General features: G+C 42.4%; 1 protein-coding gene across 1 annotated transcript in view; it reads right to left on the bottom strand.

Annotated features, from left to right (window-relative positions):
- Window positions 1-15,610, bottom strand: part of ALDH1A3 (aldehyde dehydrogenase 1 family member A3) — a 35,299-nt gene that overhangs the window by 8,766 nt on the left and 10,923 nt on the right. Inside the window, exons 4-9 of the mRNA XM_054077863.1 lie at window positions 15,011-15,140; window positions 13,903-13,964; window positions 11,032-11,160; window positions 8,574-8,687; window positions 5,419-5,521; window positions 4,619-4,803 (exon numbers count right to left, since the gene is read on the bottom strand). Coding sequence (XP_053933838.1) covers window positions 4,619-4,803; window positions 5,419-5,521; window positions 8,574-8,687; window positions 11,032-11,160; window positions 13,903-13,964; window positions 15,011-15,140 — 723 coding nt within the window. The remainder of the gene's footprint in view (window positions 1-4,618; window positions 4,804-5,418; window positions 5,522-8,573; window positions 8,688-11,031; window positions 11,161-13,902; window positions 13,965-15,010; window positions 15,141-15,610) is intronic.

Below are 15,610 nucleotides of genomic sequence, written 5' to 3'. Positions count from 1 at the left end.
CTCACATCTAAATATGCAGTAATCTCAAACAGTAAGTACTGTTGCATTAGTAGCCTTTAAACTAGGGGTTTCAGTAGAGGTGGGGAAAGGCCTGTCCAGACACAGGACCCTGCAGTCACACAGCTGTGCAGCCCTGCACCAGGACTTGGAGGAGAAATCACATACACGACAGGCACAGTGCTGGGAGGAGGTGCAGAAGGCCATAGCACTTCTGATCAGTGACGATCCTTCTTTTGTGCTCCACATACAGCCGTGTACTGCAGATACTACGAGGTTTCAAACAGACAGATGTGGCTATTTGCTTGATGCATAATTAAGCGACAAAGCATCACATCACAGCAAACTACAGATGGTAAAAGGCCTACAGGGACGTTTTAGAAAAGTAAAACTAACAAAAACCTTGACGAATTCATAAAATCAAATAGAAGACTCCTCCCACTGGTTCAAGGTACCCTGGCAGCCTGGAAGGTTATTCTGAATGCCAGGTATCTCCAGATGCTTGTACTGGTTCCGTACCCTTCCTTAAGCATCTGTTTTTATTTCAGCAAGGCCAGTTGCCAGTCGGGACTGTTTACGTGGAGTGTTCCATACTTGACTCCTCCAGATTACAGACTATATCCTGTCCCTAGTTAATCCTGGCCACACGCAATCCAAGTTTTCATGCTTTTAGACAAATATCAAAGCTTCAGGAAGGTGTCCTTGGAGTACTTCTGGTACACAGTGAAAAGAGAGAACAGTACATCTCCTGCCACACAGATGTGCGTATCACATGCACCATGGACAGCTTGTACTAAGAACTCATATTTTCTCATTGGGTAGCATCATTAAGATGCTACCCAAGAAAACACTTGATATACGTTACTGCACGAGGAAATGTAGGATATGGTGTCACATACTAAGTTTGGCAGGTGTCACACATATCGTCTATTTGTCTGGTTGCTTAGTTGCCAAATGTAAATAATTTGAAAATATCTGCAAGTGCTTTCCATCCTGGCACGTCTGTGATCCAGACTAATCTAGTTCATCCACTTCACATCACAGAAAACAAAACAAGGATATTTATACAGCTGTAACTTGTTGCAAGGCAAACTATAGTTAGATGAAAAGACACTGGGGAAAGAAAACATTTGTAAAAATGACATGCAAGGGTGGAACTGTTTGTCATTGTAACTAGAGCTTGCAAGGCTTGTTTAAATTCTGTCCCCTACTCTACTATTATTTATGGTTCAAGCATTGACTTCTATTAAAAACACATGATCTGGCAGGGCAAATTCTACTATTTGTCTATCTAATTCAAAGGAGAGGAAAGCTTCTAAGGATCACCACAATGCTGAAAATCTGAGAACCCCCAGATCTTCACATCTTGCTTCAAGTCAAGACTGCAAGAAGCATTTTTTCTTCTTCCAAGCCTAGCATTTGTAATCCTATGTAATAGCCCCACAACTGTGTCCAACACACTGTTGGACACAAACTCTTCCTACTTACGTATTTTACTTTCATGCTTTAATCTTAAAGTACACAAACATCTACAGTTTAAGGAAAATATTCACCATTTTAAAAATCAAAGAATAGGTTTGAGGCTGAATAACTTCTGTCTAGCACGAGCCACAGGGCAGTCTTAGTGCTTATTTTCTTTCTGTAGATCAGGCCTTAGAGACCCCAGATGCCAGTATTTGTCGTTCATAGTGACATGATGAGTCTGGTCTTGTTATAATCTAAATCTTGTTCTAGCCCACCAGGTTCTTAATGTTTATCTAATGCAGTTTGCTGCTCACAGTTGTACAATGCATGGGTTAACCAGTTTGCCATACGTGCAGATTTACTTTATTACTTCCTGTGATACAGCTCACAGGAATCTAAAGTTGAAGAAATGCCCTTGATCTGCATTTGAGGTTGGCACCTTACTCAGACAGTACTGATCACCCCTCGGGTTACTTGTGGTGTCCTTTGAATTCCAGCCAGCCAATAGTCAGACACATGTGAGTTTTGGAGAAGTCTCATCAGAAGCACGCCTTGTTCCTGTTTAAATTTAATACTGTTTAAATTTGACCCAATTTTGATGAGAGAAGTGCAGTTACTCATATATACTCAGCGTAACTCAGTACTGCAGCTGACAGTCTTTTCCCCACACCCAGGCCATAAGCATCCATGCAAGTGCACAGTAGCCCACATCAGGGAACCGGCCTGAGTAAAACCTTTCTTTCTCACTTCCAAAAACACTGCATTCAACCTGAAAAAGTCAGATCCCCAAATCCAGTTCATAAGTGCAGTGGAATACAGGAACAAGCAACATCAGATAGAAACACTTTTCCAGTAGTAGCTTACATCAATTTTAAGTTCTTGTGGAAGACTGTTGTATGTCCCCTCATTGTGTCCTGCTCCAGGCTGTCCCAGCAGCTACTTTAGAGCACTACGCTCAGCCATGGTGCAGCTCAAGTTTCATGGGGCAGTAGCTCAAAGCCTGGACTGCAGAGGCTCTTCTAGTTCACACTTCCTGAACTCTTGCAGGTCCTGTTGTCTGGCTACAAGTGTTTGGAGCTGATGTAGGACCAAAAATATCATGGGCTACAATCACTGTCAGCCTAGAGGCTGGCTCCAACTCCTTCCCACGCATTTGCCTCTTAGCCAGCGATCATCTCAGAACAGCAGCATGTGGCCATTTTTGCAACATTGTTCTGTATGTTCACCCTGACCCACACAGAAGGAGAAAGAAAGCAATGACCTGGGACTGAGCAATTGAGGCCTGATGGGGGGAGATGAAGAAGAGGATGAAAGATTATTTTTTCTCAGTGATTCTTCCCTTAACCATCAGTTCAAGATAAAATAAACTCTCACAGCAGAGCAGGTTACTTCAGGAACAGAGGAAAAATTTTATCTGGAAGCTTCACATTTGAACAGTAACTTGTGGGCAGGTGTGAATCTTTGCTACTTTTGGAGGTATTTTAAGCCCTTGTGAAACTGCATCATTTCTCTCTTTTGCTTGAAGTCCTGTGTGTTGCATCTTAACGGCACAGGTTCCAGAGAAAAAGCAACGATAGTTGCAGAGGAACTGGTTGTTCCTTTGCACTGGCAGCCACATGAAAGCTTTGGGATTAACAGCTTCCTCCCACTCTCTCAACACCTTCCCATCCTGGGTTTGACAGTTGCATGCAGAGAAGTTCAGGTGTGTGTGTGCGGGTATGCTATCTCTCCTGCAAGTGTAACAGGTAAACCAGGAGAGGGAAAGAGGGCAGATAGGCCATATTTAAAATCTGACCAGACACTACTACTCCTACTTACTTTTACCCTTGATTATAGCTCTGTATGCAAAAAGTCTCCCTTAAGCCACAGCAGCGACACCAGAATACTGTGCTCTGACAGCATGGCAAGAGCTGGGAGCATGGATAAACTGAAACACGCAGCCCAGTTCTACGTGTTCTGCTCTCTGCAGTGTTTCACCCTTTAAAACCTCATGACTCCCTATGATTTCAGAGGCTCTTCTCATGGTATCAGTGGTCACTGTCAGAGCAGCCAAGTGAACGTGATCCAAGTGACGTGATCTCATATAGTTAGTGAGACTAACTATATATGCAGCTCATTTACTGCTATTGGTGGATAAGGTTTAGGGTGGTATTACCTTAATACAAACCAACCTGAAAAACTGAGAGCATTTAACAGAAACTAAGTGCCAACTCTGAAGCAGTTTGAGGGCCATCTTATTTCTGCTGAAGCAAGTTCCAGCATGGGATTATTGTACTAAAACTGCTGAGCAGTTTGAAATCTCTTTCTAGGCAAGTTACAGGGATAGATGTAGCCCCAGCATGAACATCATCTTATTCCCCATGCACGAGAACATGCAATGAGGTTTTGCCATGTATGAATGATGTGTAAATGGGCCTAGATCCAGATAAGGGGAGGCAGATGTCCCCACAGACATCCCTTCTCTGAGGGCTAGTAGGAAAACTCACAGTGCAATACTAAGAACGGGAGACACAGGCTATAGATTTTTGGGATTTCCCCTTTACTTTTGGAAGCAAACAGTGGCCCTGTTACAAGATCTGATGCAAGGATTGTCTTCCTCCGGAGCTCTCCACTACAACTTCGATTGCTTTGAAAGTTAAAAATAAGAGGAAGGCTCTGGAAGCATTGACAAAACTGGTCGTGACAGCGGCTTGGCACAGTTCTTCCTCCTAATTCAGCTGAAACCTCTCCAAATAATCAGAAAAGGGACAGAGAAAGAAAGGGAAAGTGGGGACTCAGGAGTCCCTGGGCTCTAACTACTTGTCATCACCAACGCAGCCAAGTAGCTTAACGGCTGTTTCTGCAGCTGCACTCCTATGCATTGCTATTGCTCACTGCAATATGCTTCATATTACTGTACCAGGGAGACAGCCCCTTCCATAAAACTGGATAAGAAGTGAATTAAATACATTTATGTTTAAAAAAAATTACAACGCAACATTTCAACAGTTGTGATGAATTGGTATTTAAAATAGAGAAAAAAAAATAAAGCCATGATGCATTACTCACCCGTCGGCACTTCTGCTGGAACCACATTCACACTAATATTTAGACAAGAAAAGTTAAACAAGAACATAACCAAAAATCAAACAACAACTGTTCTCAGGCACACAGTTACCTGCGGCCCTTGTTCAGTTCTGGCATCAAAGGGGTCTCCAACGAGTCGCTTCTTGGCATACTCCACGCTGCGCTTAACAAACTCTGGATATATCTGCTCCTCCACAAACACTCGCGAGGCAGCTGTGCAGCACTGCCCTTGGTTGAAGAACACGCCTTGATGGGCACATTCCACTGCCAAGTCCACTGCAACATGGCCCAGGAGGGAAAAGCATTACCACATGCACAGTTTCAGCCTTCCAGCATTTCCAGACTTGTTTTTTCCTTTCTCTTTTGAAAGACTAAATAATGCTGACAGGGGTCCACACCCACTGAAGATACCCAGAAGGCCTCATACCACCCCCAAACCAGATTTCTTATTACTTCCACCACACTTCCTGCCTCTTGTCTTAAGCTCTAGCTTGCCATAGCCGCTGATACTTTCCTCCACAAGGACTCACTGAGGGCAGTAACCAGTTTTTCTTGCTGTGGGAATTCAGATGTGGATTCCTAGATACCACGCACTGGTACCTGAAGACCAGTTTCAGTAAAAAAAAACAAACAATGCTGCAACTGCAGCCATCCCCAGGGAAGGCAACACTATAATGGTATCCTCTTTTGCAATGGGAATGGTCCCTGTGCTGGGCAAGAGCTCCAGTGAAGCAGAATGGCATCCTGCTCTTGGACAGGGGGGTTCCTCCAGCCTTTGGGGTAGATGTAGTGACAAACACCAGTCCTGTCAGCTGCCAAAGGACAGCAGAGGCACACAAAAGCACCATACTCAGCATCTTACAGCAGACAAACACAGCAATCAATACTTACAGTCGGCATCTGCACACACAATGCAAGGGTTTTTCCCTCCAAGCTCTAACGTCACCCTTTTGAGGTTGCTTTTAGAAGCAGCTTCCTTGATCAGTTTTCCAACCTGTAGCATTGAGAGACAAAGAGGACATGAGCTGTTTCCTCTGAAAGTCTTCACTCAGTGTGTCAAATGTGATGCTAACAGTGGCGGAAGAGCCTGGTGGGTGGCTGAAGCAGGTAGAAGTCTGGGATAACTTTCTTAAATGGTTAGAGTTTCCAAGTACTGAGAAGTGTTGGGTTAAAACCAGGTCCAGAATTAACATCTGGTTTAGTCAGATCGAAAGGGCTGTGTGAGAGAGCTACAGAAACCATATCATGAAGTTATCTGCTACCCAGAGCTGCAGAACAAGACACTTCCCACCAAGTGCAGGCTAGTGAGCAACAGGGGCAATCAATGAGGGTTCCAAGGTTTACGAGTTTTAACAACTGGGAATTCAACTTCTTAGAGTAGACCTTTCCAAGACAGGCTCCTAACTGTTACCATTATCATACCAGAAAGCCATACAGAGATTTTTAACATTTGTGAGAAAACTACTTCTTTCTAGCAGCCTAGGTTGAGGTGCTCCACATGCAGGAGTAGCTGAGACACGTTCCTTCCAAGGCAATACCTGAGGGTGTCAACAAACTCTGTCCAGCTCTGCTGTGGCACTTTCTGCCCAGGAACCTGCTCTGACCATCTGGTGGGATTTATCTGGCCACCCAAGGGAAGGACTTACTTTGCTTCCAGAATTTAATCAAAGTCATGTCAACCTAAGAGTTCCCCTTCCCCCCAAAAAAATTACTTCATATTAAATGTTTTTCCTCAATTCTGACTGACTCTTCTATTTCTTTTTTATACTGGTAACACCAAACCAGTGATTTCTCTTCCCATTTTAAAAAACAGAATTCCTCACAAGAGCATTAATCAAGGTTCAGGATCATTTAGTAATCTAATTGTGTTAGAAACAGTAAGTGATAAAACTATTTAGGAGTTTCAATTGTTAAGGCAGGTTTTGGGGGTTATTTTTGTTTTTGTAAGTGTGACCTAACATTTGAATGTCCTCATTTTGTAACTGGTTTTCTTGTATTTTACCTTTGCACATGGCAATCTTAACTTCATTTCTACCTAAAAATACTGTTGCTCTGTGGTGGAGGTGTGAGCAAGGAAAGTGTGTGGCAGCTGGCTGGTAGGTATAGGTCTGCATTTGTCAGGGTTTGCCTTTGTAACTCCAATGAGATTCCTGAACCCAGCAGTACAGATCACCTCTACTCACTCAGTGACCTCGTCCTAGAGACAACAGAAATAAGTGATTCTGCAGACACACATAACTTCACAAGAAGCTCTACTACACACTAGTTGGCCAAAGAGGAGTAAGTTAACAAACTAAGGGAAAGGAAGAAATCTAAATGGGAAAATTCTCATGGAGTTTAAGATGAGTATTACCAGGCTGGCACCGAGCCCAAGCTGGGGCTTAAAAACTAAGTCAAAATGTATTTTGAATTAGCTTCACTTCCTGGATCAGAAACAGTAGCATTATGCTGCAAATACTGCAGAGATGCAGCTGAACTCACAGATGGGTGGAGGGGGAAGAAAACACTTCTAAATTACATATGCATTAGCAAAGAATCTGTCTCCCTTGGTGTTTCCTGCACACCCATGGATCAGGAAGACAATTACAGTGTTTTTTTTGCCTACAGGAGTTTTTTGCCTACAGGCTCCAGCAGCTGAGATTTTCCTTCTGCCCCTAATCCACTGGATACTCCTTTTTCATTAAAAACCCAAACAGTTCCATGTGGGCTGGATGAGTCTGTAACTTCTATTGTTTTCACACAGCCAGCACCTAATCTGGGCTACAAGTTTCTGATCTAGGATTTGGAGACAAGCATGTATCTGGGAAAACTCCTAGATTAGACCAACTATCAGGAGAGTAGGACCTCATTGTGAACTTTTAATTGAGTTCATGTTTGTTCCCATGATCCTATACAGAAAAGGAGGCTTAACAGACCTTTTCCTACGGGATAAGGGAAGCAGTTAGTATGTACACAAAGCCACTAGATGGTACTGTTGTTAAATTCAGCAGCTCTTGAGGGTCCAGCAAGTTACCTTTATGACCAAGAATACCATTCAAGGTAATTTGTCATCATTATGCAATTAGATTACACTGTAATTATAAGGATATGTATGAGAATGGACGAACTTGGCAAATGCCCAGCAAGAATAATGTTACTCAAGGAGATAAAATGGAAGAGATTACATTTCACCCACTGGTGTCTGCAATTCTGTTCTTTAGATACTGCCCCTTTTCAGGGGGAGGCACAGACACTGCAAGAAAAGTCTAGAGCAGTGAGTGGAAAGCCATTCCCATTTCTAGACAAGCTTTTGTTTGAGGATTTGCAGCAGTGATTGCTTGAGGCAAATTTGTCTGCATGGCACAGCTGTGCTCAATTCAGTGGACACAGCCAAGCCATGCCCTCCTTTCACCCATGTAGGTACAGAAGAGGGCAGGTGTAGGTTTCTGTTACTGCAGAAGTCTCGCTTCCACCCCTCTCCTTATCAAGGCAGCTGCAGCTGTTTACAGGAAAAAAATGAATAGAAGGTGCAAGTCGCAAAAGAAGCTCAAATGTTAATCTCATCCACGTCAGCAGAGGAAGCCTCGGGCAAGGGCCATGTTTTTATTTAAGTCCTCCTTCCTCAGAGGTAACTAAAGCTGAGGAAGAATTGTTCAGGGCTCTGACTGACATGTTTTCTAGTTGCACACGTCTGCAGGGCAGGACTGGCGGGCAAACTTGCCCAGAAGCTCGACCAGGTCAATGACCTGATGTAAAGTCACTGTCAGCCCCTCCTGGAGACTGTCTTACCTTAAGTCAGAGCATCTATTACTTACAATTCTTACAGAAACCTGGTGGTTTGGCAAAACCCAGCTTACAGAGATGTAGGATTATCACAAGCGCAAGGACCTGAATTAGACAAATCCCAAACACTTCTGACAAATCCTGTCACATGGAATGTGATGGAAAACAGTGTTTGCACTACAGAAACTACTGACGTTTCATTGGTCCAGTCTTATGTGAATGACAGTTTTAGAAGACAATGCAAAGAAGAACAGGAGGTGTTTTAGTAGAAATCCATCTCTTACCTTTGTTGATCCAGTAAAAGCAATTTTATCAATGTTGTGATGGGTAGAAATTGCAGCTCCAGCTGTGGGGCCGTAGCCTGGCACAATGTTCACCACACCTGGAGGGAAACCCACCTAAAGAGAGGTTAAATACAGCTCTGTAGAGAGATTTAGAGTACTCTGGAGCTGATCTGCACTCCTGAAAGTGCAGTTCAGTTCTCAGGAGGCTTGAAATAGTTGCACTATGTTCCTTGCAATTAAGAATTTCAAGTCGCAGACAAGGAGCCCATACCAGATACATCATTGTTTTCCAGACTCTCCAGTAACACGTCTGTGTGCTACCAGCTGGAGTAGACGTGGGTGAAACTAATAGCCATGCTTAGGAAATGCCGAGTTTCAGTAAGAATTCTTGGAGAAGTCCCAGATTCAAGTCAAATGAGAGTGAGTCTTTTGGCCAAACTTGGCCCCCGGCTACTGCAGTGCAGCTGGAGCCAAGGTGGAACTGAATGAAAGTTTGTTTTGAACAAAGGTTGACATTTGTGGTTCTTCAGGGGCCAGATGGATTAAGAAGTCAGTAAAAGCTCACTAGATGATGGGGCTAATAAAATGGGAGTACAGGAGCAGATGGTAACAGACTTATGCCAGTTTCCACCACATTTACAATCTAGATTAGCCAACCAATAATTTTGCCAAAAGAGACAAATGGCAAAACTTTAGGTGAAATTCTAGTGTGAGGAGAAGTGTGGGACTTACAGGTCTGTTTTTACTTCCCGCAACAAGAGTTTCAAGGATTATGCTCTTCTAGGTCATCCCTCCCCTACTACTGATTGCACAAGGTTGTTTTCTCTGCCATTTCTAACAATGGAAGTCCCTCATATTAAACGTGCACTTCAATTCTTGTGGCTTTTTAATACAAAATCTTCATAAATACAGTTGCTCCTTCCTGATAGGGAAAAAATGGAGGTAATTGCTCATGTACTATCTTGCAAAAAATTATCTTAATAATATTTTTTTTCTTCTCATAAATTAGAATGGCAGTCTGATTTTTTTCTACGGACATGACAATGATAAAAGTGAGTTTAATAGAGTTTGCATTTTGGCTAATGAGTTCTCAAGAAAACACTGCACGCCAGTAATGGTGCTTGGAGTCAGCAGCAAAGCCACAGGGAAGGAAAAAATTGGTTTAGATCACCCTGAGTTGAAAAGTTTTTTGTTTTTCAGCAAAAATGAAAGCCAAAATATTTTGGTTGGCCCAAAGTTTTTTCATTGAGCCTAACATATAGCTTTGTTTGTGTCTTAACATCTTCTGCATTCTTTTAAAGATGTAAAAAAAAAAATAAAGAAAAAAGTTTAACCTATTCTTCTGAAAAACTGCAAAGAATTTAGCTGATTTTGAGTGGAGAAAGGAGTATCATAAAATAAAATAATTCTGCTCTAATTACACTGCTTCCTTGAAGGACAACTGTGAGAAACAGGCAGCTTAGAATATCAGCTCAAAAATAAATTTCACCAGAACTGAAATGTTTTTTGGATGGAATACTATCCTGTGTTTGGGGAGCCATATGTCAGACAGAGTGAAAAAAGCAGTGCTGTGGCAGGGCTAACTACAAGTCATGAAAACTGGACTCTATGCTCACTCATCTCGTGTAATTTTATTAAAACAATTAACTGCAGGAGATACATAACTGGCAGTATTTTTGCACTGCCTTTTCTGATGGAGGAGCCCTGTCAATTATTAACATAACCTTCTATTTTCTTCCAGACTAAGACAAGAACAGACAAAACTGTCATTTTCATTAGACTGAGCCTAGCAAACAGACTTTTCTAGCTGAGAGGCAAAAGCTTATCTACAATCCTTTTAGTTTTCCTCACAACTAGTCGCATACCTATATAGGAAGCTGACATTCTGACCCATCCTGGAAGATGCACAGTATCTTCCACCACTTCTGCATGATTAATAGGTCCTACCCGACAAGCCCTAAACCAGTGTTTTGAAATCCCGGCCTGTCATCTTCCTTTTATGTCACTACTGAGTTGGCTTTAAAAACCGTATATCGCTAAATTATTCCACAAACCGCATAAATCATGAAGAATTGTTTCCCGTGGCACTCTATCTTGGTTGAATTATGCCACTTAAAAATGGTATAAACACAACACTGCCATCTGATTGCACTCTTTTTTGTCCCATTGTCTAATAAAACTGAGCTGTACACTTTTCCTTGTTTGGGAGAGGGGAAGACAAGTCAGAAGAATAAAGCACCGTTTTTCCTCTCTGCTGCTTCCTGGGAAAGCTACCTCCCAGCTAGCCACTTCCAGTCATGAAAGCCTTTGAAAGAGAAGATTGAAGAGGTTGTTCCCCCTTTCCTCTGTGAGGCTTTAACATTTTTAAAACCTAAAAACCTACACAGCCGATCCAAAATACAGTCTTGCTTGTGACTTTAAAGAACAGTACCTAGATATGGTGTTCAGATTTCCTTACCTCCTTGATCAGCGAGCCAATGTACAATGACGTGAGAGGAGTCTGTTCAGCTGGCTTAATAACCAAAGTGTTTCCACAGCACAGCGCTGGTGCCATCTTCCAAACCAGCATTAGCAATGGGAAGTTCCACTGCAAGAACACAAGGGTGGTCAGATCAACCCAGCACAGTCACCTACTTACTTCCACACAGCACTACCTCCACCTTCACAGAGCTTAGGGAGAAAGAAGCAACTGGGAGGACAGCCACAAACATAAGTGACTGCTTATGATCCCACATTTGCTTGGACTATGGAATATCACTACCTTGATTTTCCCCCCGAGATCCCAAATATTGCTGGCAGTCCTCAAGCTAATCCTGCAAGTTGGACAAACCTGTGCATGATGTGACCTCATTCACACTTGGTACAGAATTTTGGGTACTCGGAGAAAACGCGTTGGAGGCAGCGTTCTGATACATCACTTTTGCACAATGTCCTTATGTGTGGGAATTAAGAGGATGCAGTTCCTCACTGAAAAAACTAATTTTTCTGTGTTAGGTATTGGCTGAGTAATTAGGAGTTATACAATATCATTCAATTCCAGGTTTATAACTAGGAAACAGCAGTGGGTTTTTCAGTCATGGAAATCCAAGGGAGGTCTTACACTCTCTTCAAATTGTAAATTGCTCCTTTCCAATTAGTTTTCTTATTTGGAATTAGAAACCAGTCCACATCAGTTTCCTCTGTGCTAATCTCTTTCATAGTCATGCATTATTTGTAGATCTTGGAGACTAAGCAAGAAGTGGAAAATCTAGCTCACACTGAATCTCGGAAAGGTCATTTGGCAGCAGAAAGGATTTCTTCATTAAAAATAATTAATGCTGCTTTAGGGATAATGGAAGCAAGCCAACAGTGAGGAGACTTCTTGTCAAGATTCAAGCCAAGGGCCTTCGGCCATCAACAGAGAAGCCAAATATGTTAGGAATCCACAAATTCACACTTACAAATAAATTAGCAGTGTTGCTTTTAGGAGATGGGTTTTGTTCTAACCCAGCAGCCCTGAGACAAAGAATTTAGGGTAATGCGCTATTTTTCAACATGCTTCTCCCTCTTTCCTAGACCTGTTTTGTTTCAGTGATCTTCTCAAATGGCCACATCCCATGATTTGCCCATTTGTCTTTTTCTCCTAATCCTTCTTGAAGGCCTGCCTTTGCAGCTTGAGCCATCCACACCTGCACTACTTTTCTACACTTCCAGAGCATGACATAACTCCATGAGGAGCTTCCTGTTGCAGGACGGCTGGAGAAAGTAATAGTAAAGGATTCCAGGGCTGTCTCACGCTAGCACCTTGTGATAAAACTAAATCATATGCTGCACTTCGTTCAGAACTTCCCTTACTAAGAACATTGGTTTAAATATAGTCAAGTCACAGGAAAAATACAGGACTGTTAATTGGTCTAGAAAGACATGCAGAATAGTGACAGAATCTCTTTAAATCGAGTAGGAATATATAAACCCACAGACTGCTGGTGGTAGAGATCAAACTGGAAAAAAAATTGGAGGAGATTTGTTCTACATGAATCATAGAATCGTTAAGGTTGGAAAAGACCTCTAAGATCATCAAATCCAACCATCAGCCCAACACCACCGTGCCTACTAGACCATGTCCTGAAGCGAACTGACAACAGATGTGGTTTTGTTGACCCCAATCATGCTTTTTACAAACACAGTGTTGAACTTGAGTCAAATTTGGTTCTGTACTTTCTGTCATATTTGTTGCTGAAGTAGGGTAAACCTGAAATATTAGAAGTCCCACTATTTTCTTTTATAGTGGCCCCTCAAAGAGTTCTATATGTAGGTTTTCCAAGAGGATTGCTGAGTGCCAAAGATGGCTTAAGTGTGACAGGGAGATATCTTTTAATTGGTGATCAGTGCGAGGAACCTGGTGTTTTGATCTTAAGACACAAATTTGAGTTGCACACAAGCAGTCACATTGCTTGTTTAGCCAGAAAAGTTGTGCAGAAGTCATCAAGCCAAGCACCTGATAACTAGTACCGACCACATCTGACTTCGCCTGACTCTGACATTGCTAAATAGACTATCATAGGGATATAAGCTCAGTCCTGCTGAAGGAAAAAGCAAAATTTCCCCAGGTATCTTTGGGAATTGGTTCAGACTGGCTATTTGTAGGGTCCAGCAAATACAATACCCTACATGCATTTCTTTCAGACTCTTATTGATCCAAGTATCCAAACAGACTATTTTGGCACAGCTCCATTTGCCTCATGGCCTGCAGCATACCACATTCAAAGCATTTTACAACCAGACAGGAACAAACTATGTCTCCCATACAGCTGTAAAGCCTTCCTGGCTGTCTGTTTAAACAGAGCAAGGAACACACACTAAAACTGGAGGTATTCCAAGAACTAGCCACACTGTCCCTTCAGCAGAGAATGAGACCTCGAGGAAAAGAAAACTCTATTCAGTGAAATTTAATCACAGAGCAGCCAGGAGTTATTAATAATGGATATGACTTAAAACTCAAAACTGTGTATCAGCACTAGGCAGCAAAAAACTAGCACGCATAAGGACAAGATGATTGTCCCAGCAGTGCAGGAGTTAGAGAGCTCTGACTGATCCCTGGTGACTGGTCAGCCTTACAGAGGAACCGAGCATCTGATTAGGAGACCCACCCTTCTATTGCAGAGGACTTTATGTTGCTAAGGGCAATTGGCATGGGGGTAAAACAAGAAACTACAAAAGGCAACTGAGATGGGAGTTCCCTGCAGAACAGCTGTCCTTAAGTAGGAAGCAAATGGCTGCAGTGTAAGATGTGGAGTGCACACACACTTCAGCTCTGAGGGAGATGCAGAGAACCATCACCACTACTTACTGGAGTTATAGCTCCACAGACACCCATCGGTTCGTGCCTGGTGAAACAGACGAAGTTTTCATCTGCAAGACAAAAGAATAAAGGAAGACTAAACAGTCAAAAATCCTTGTTTCCACAGAAAGAGTGTAAGACAATTACACTGTAACAGGTTGGCGGACATGGCTAAAACCACGTTAGACAAAGAACCCTATAGCTGTTCATCTTAACTCATGTCTCTGGGACATTCCAGGTGGATGAAGAGCTGTTTGAGAATAGGCCTGGTGTTAGCATAAAAGCCAAACACTGCTCACATTCACAATGGAGCATTTTAAAACCAGTGGTTCAATATCTTCTGCAATTTCGTCTTAGCCTGTGTCAGGCTAAGGTGGAAGATAACTCCCTTCCACACTTGAAGAACAAGCACAAATTTAATTCAGATTATGTCTCACGGAAAGAATCTTTCCCTGAGGGGGAAAGTTTTTAAAACCATTTTGTGCAGGAACCATATTTAGTGTAACAGGAATTACTTGTAAGAAATCACAAAAAGATGAAACTCTGAGAGCAGAGTAATGCCATTAATCTTAAAATACTACTATCACTCTTATGAAGAGAAAGCGGGAAGGATGTTTTCCTTACAAAGTCATTCTTGCCAAAATCCTAGCTTGATTGGGAAGACCTGACAGAAAACACAAATATTTCCAATTACAGTTTTTGGAAGTGATCTCAAATCAGGACCAATGAGAAGCATCCAGGCAAGAAAAAGCTTCACGTTACCCTAAAGGAGGCCAAGAAGAAAGCTGGAGAAGGACTTTTTGTAGGGACATGTAGCAATGGGACAAGGGGTAATGGTTTCAAACTGAAAGAGAATAGATTTAGATTAGCTAGAAGGAAATAATTCCAGACTATGAGGATGGTGAGGCACTGGAACAGGTTTCCCAGAGAAGCTCTGGATGCCCCATTCCTAGACACGTCTAATTAAAATGCATTCTGAGACAGAAAGGAAATGCAGGCTGTTCTGGAGTGCTTCGGAAACTGGCCTTTCCATTCACCTTTTTCCAATCAGCCTCCCTCCTGCCCCCCTCGAGGCTGATCCCATCTCAACTCTGAGACTGCACCTGAAGTAACTTACCCACTGGGATAGTTCTCCCCTGAATTTTGTCAGCCCATCCAGCATAATATCGGAGTGTCTTTATACAACCTTCCAGGTCAATGAAATATGCCTGCAGAAAAGGTTTTCCTGTGTCCATTGTTTCCAGAGTCTGAAAAAACAAATTGCATGCACTGTCAGACAAGTTAATGCTTTTTTTCTTAAAAAACAACAACAACAACAACAAAAACTTTCAGAGAAACTCCTTCTCAATTTTATTTTGCCTTGGAGTTTCCGTCTCTCCCCCTATAGTTAAGGAATGAGAGCTTGTTAATACAAATAAGGTAGGAGGGAGCCTAGACCGGATAACCCAGATGCATACAACAAGTTGCCTTCTTCCGTGACTGCAATGGAAGTGCATCTTCTGGAAGCCCCTAGAAGATGGGAAACAGGGCTGCGGTCTGGGGCACTCTTCAGAAATGATGCAAGTGTCATGACTTCACCATAACTGACCCTCAGACACAGATGTTGTGGATTCCAGATGGCGTAACTGAAATCAGTAAGACCCACTTTCCTTTTATTTGGAAATCTATTTTTTTTTTTACTTCATAGCCCTAAAACCAACCTCTGAAAAGCTTCTTT

This window comes from Cuculus canorus, chromosome 12 (genome assembly GCF_017976375.1).
Source record: "Cuculus canorus isolate bCucCan1 chromosome 12, bCucCan1.pri, whole genome shotgun sequence".
Lineage (NCBI taxonomy): Eukaryota > Metazoa > Chordata > Aves > Cuculiformes > Cuculidae > Cuculus > Cuculus canorus.
This window is presented reverse-complemented; position numbering and strand designations above follow the sequence as displayed.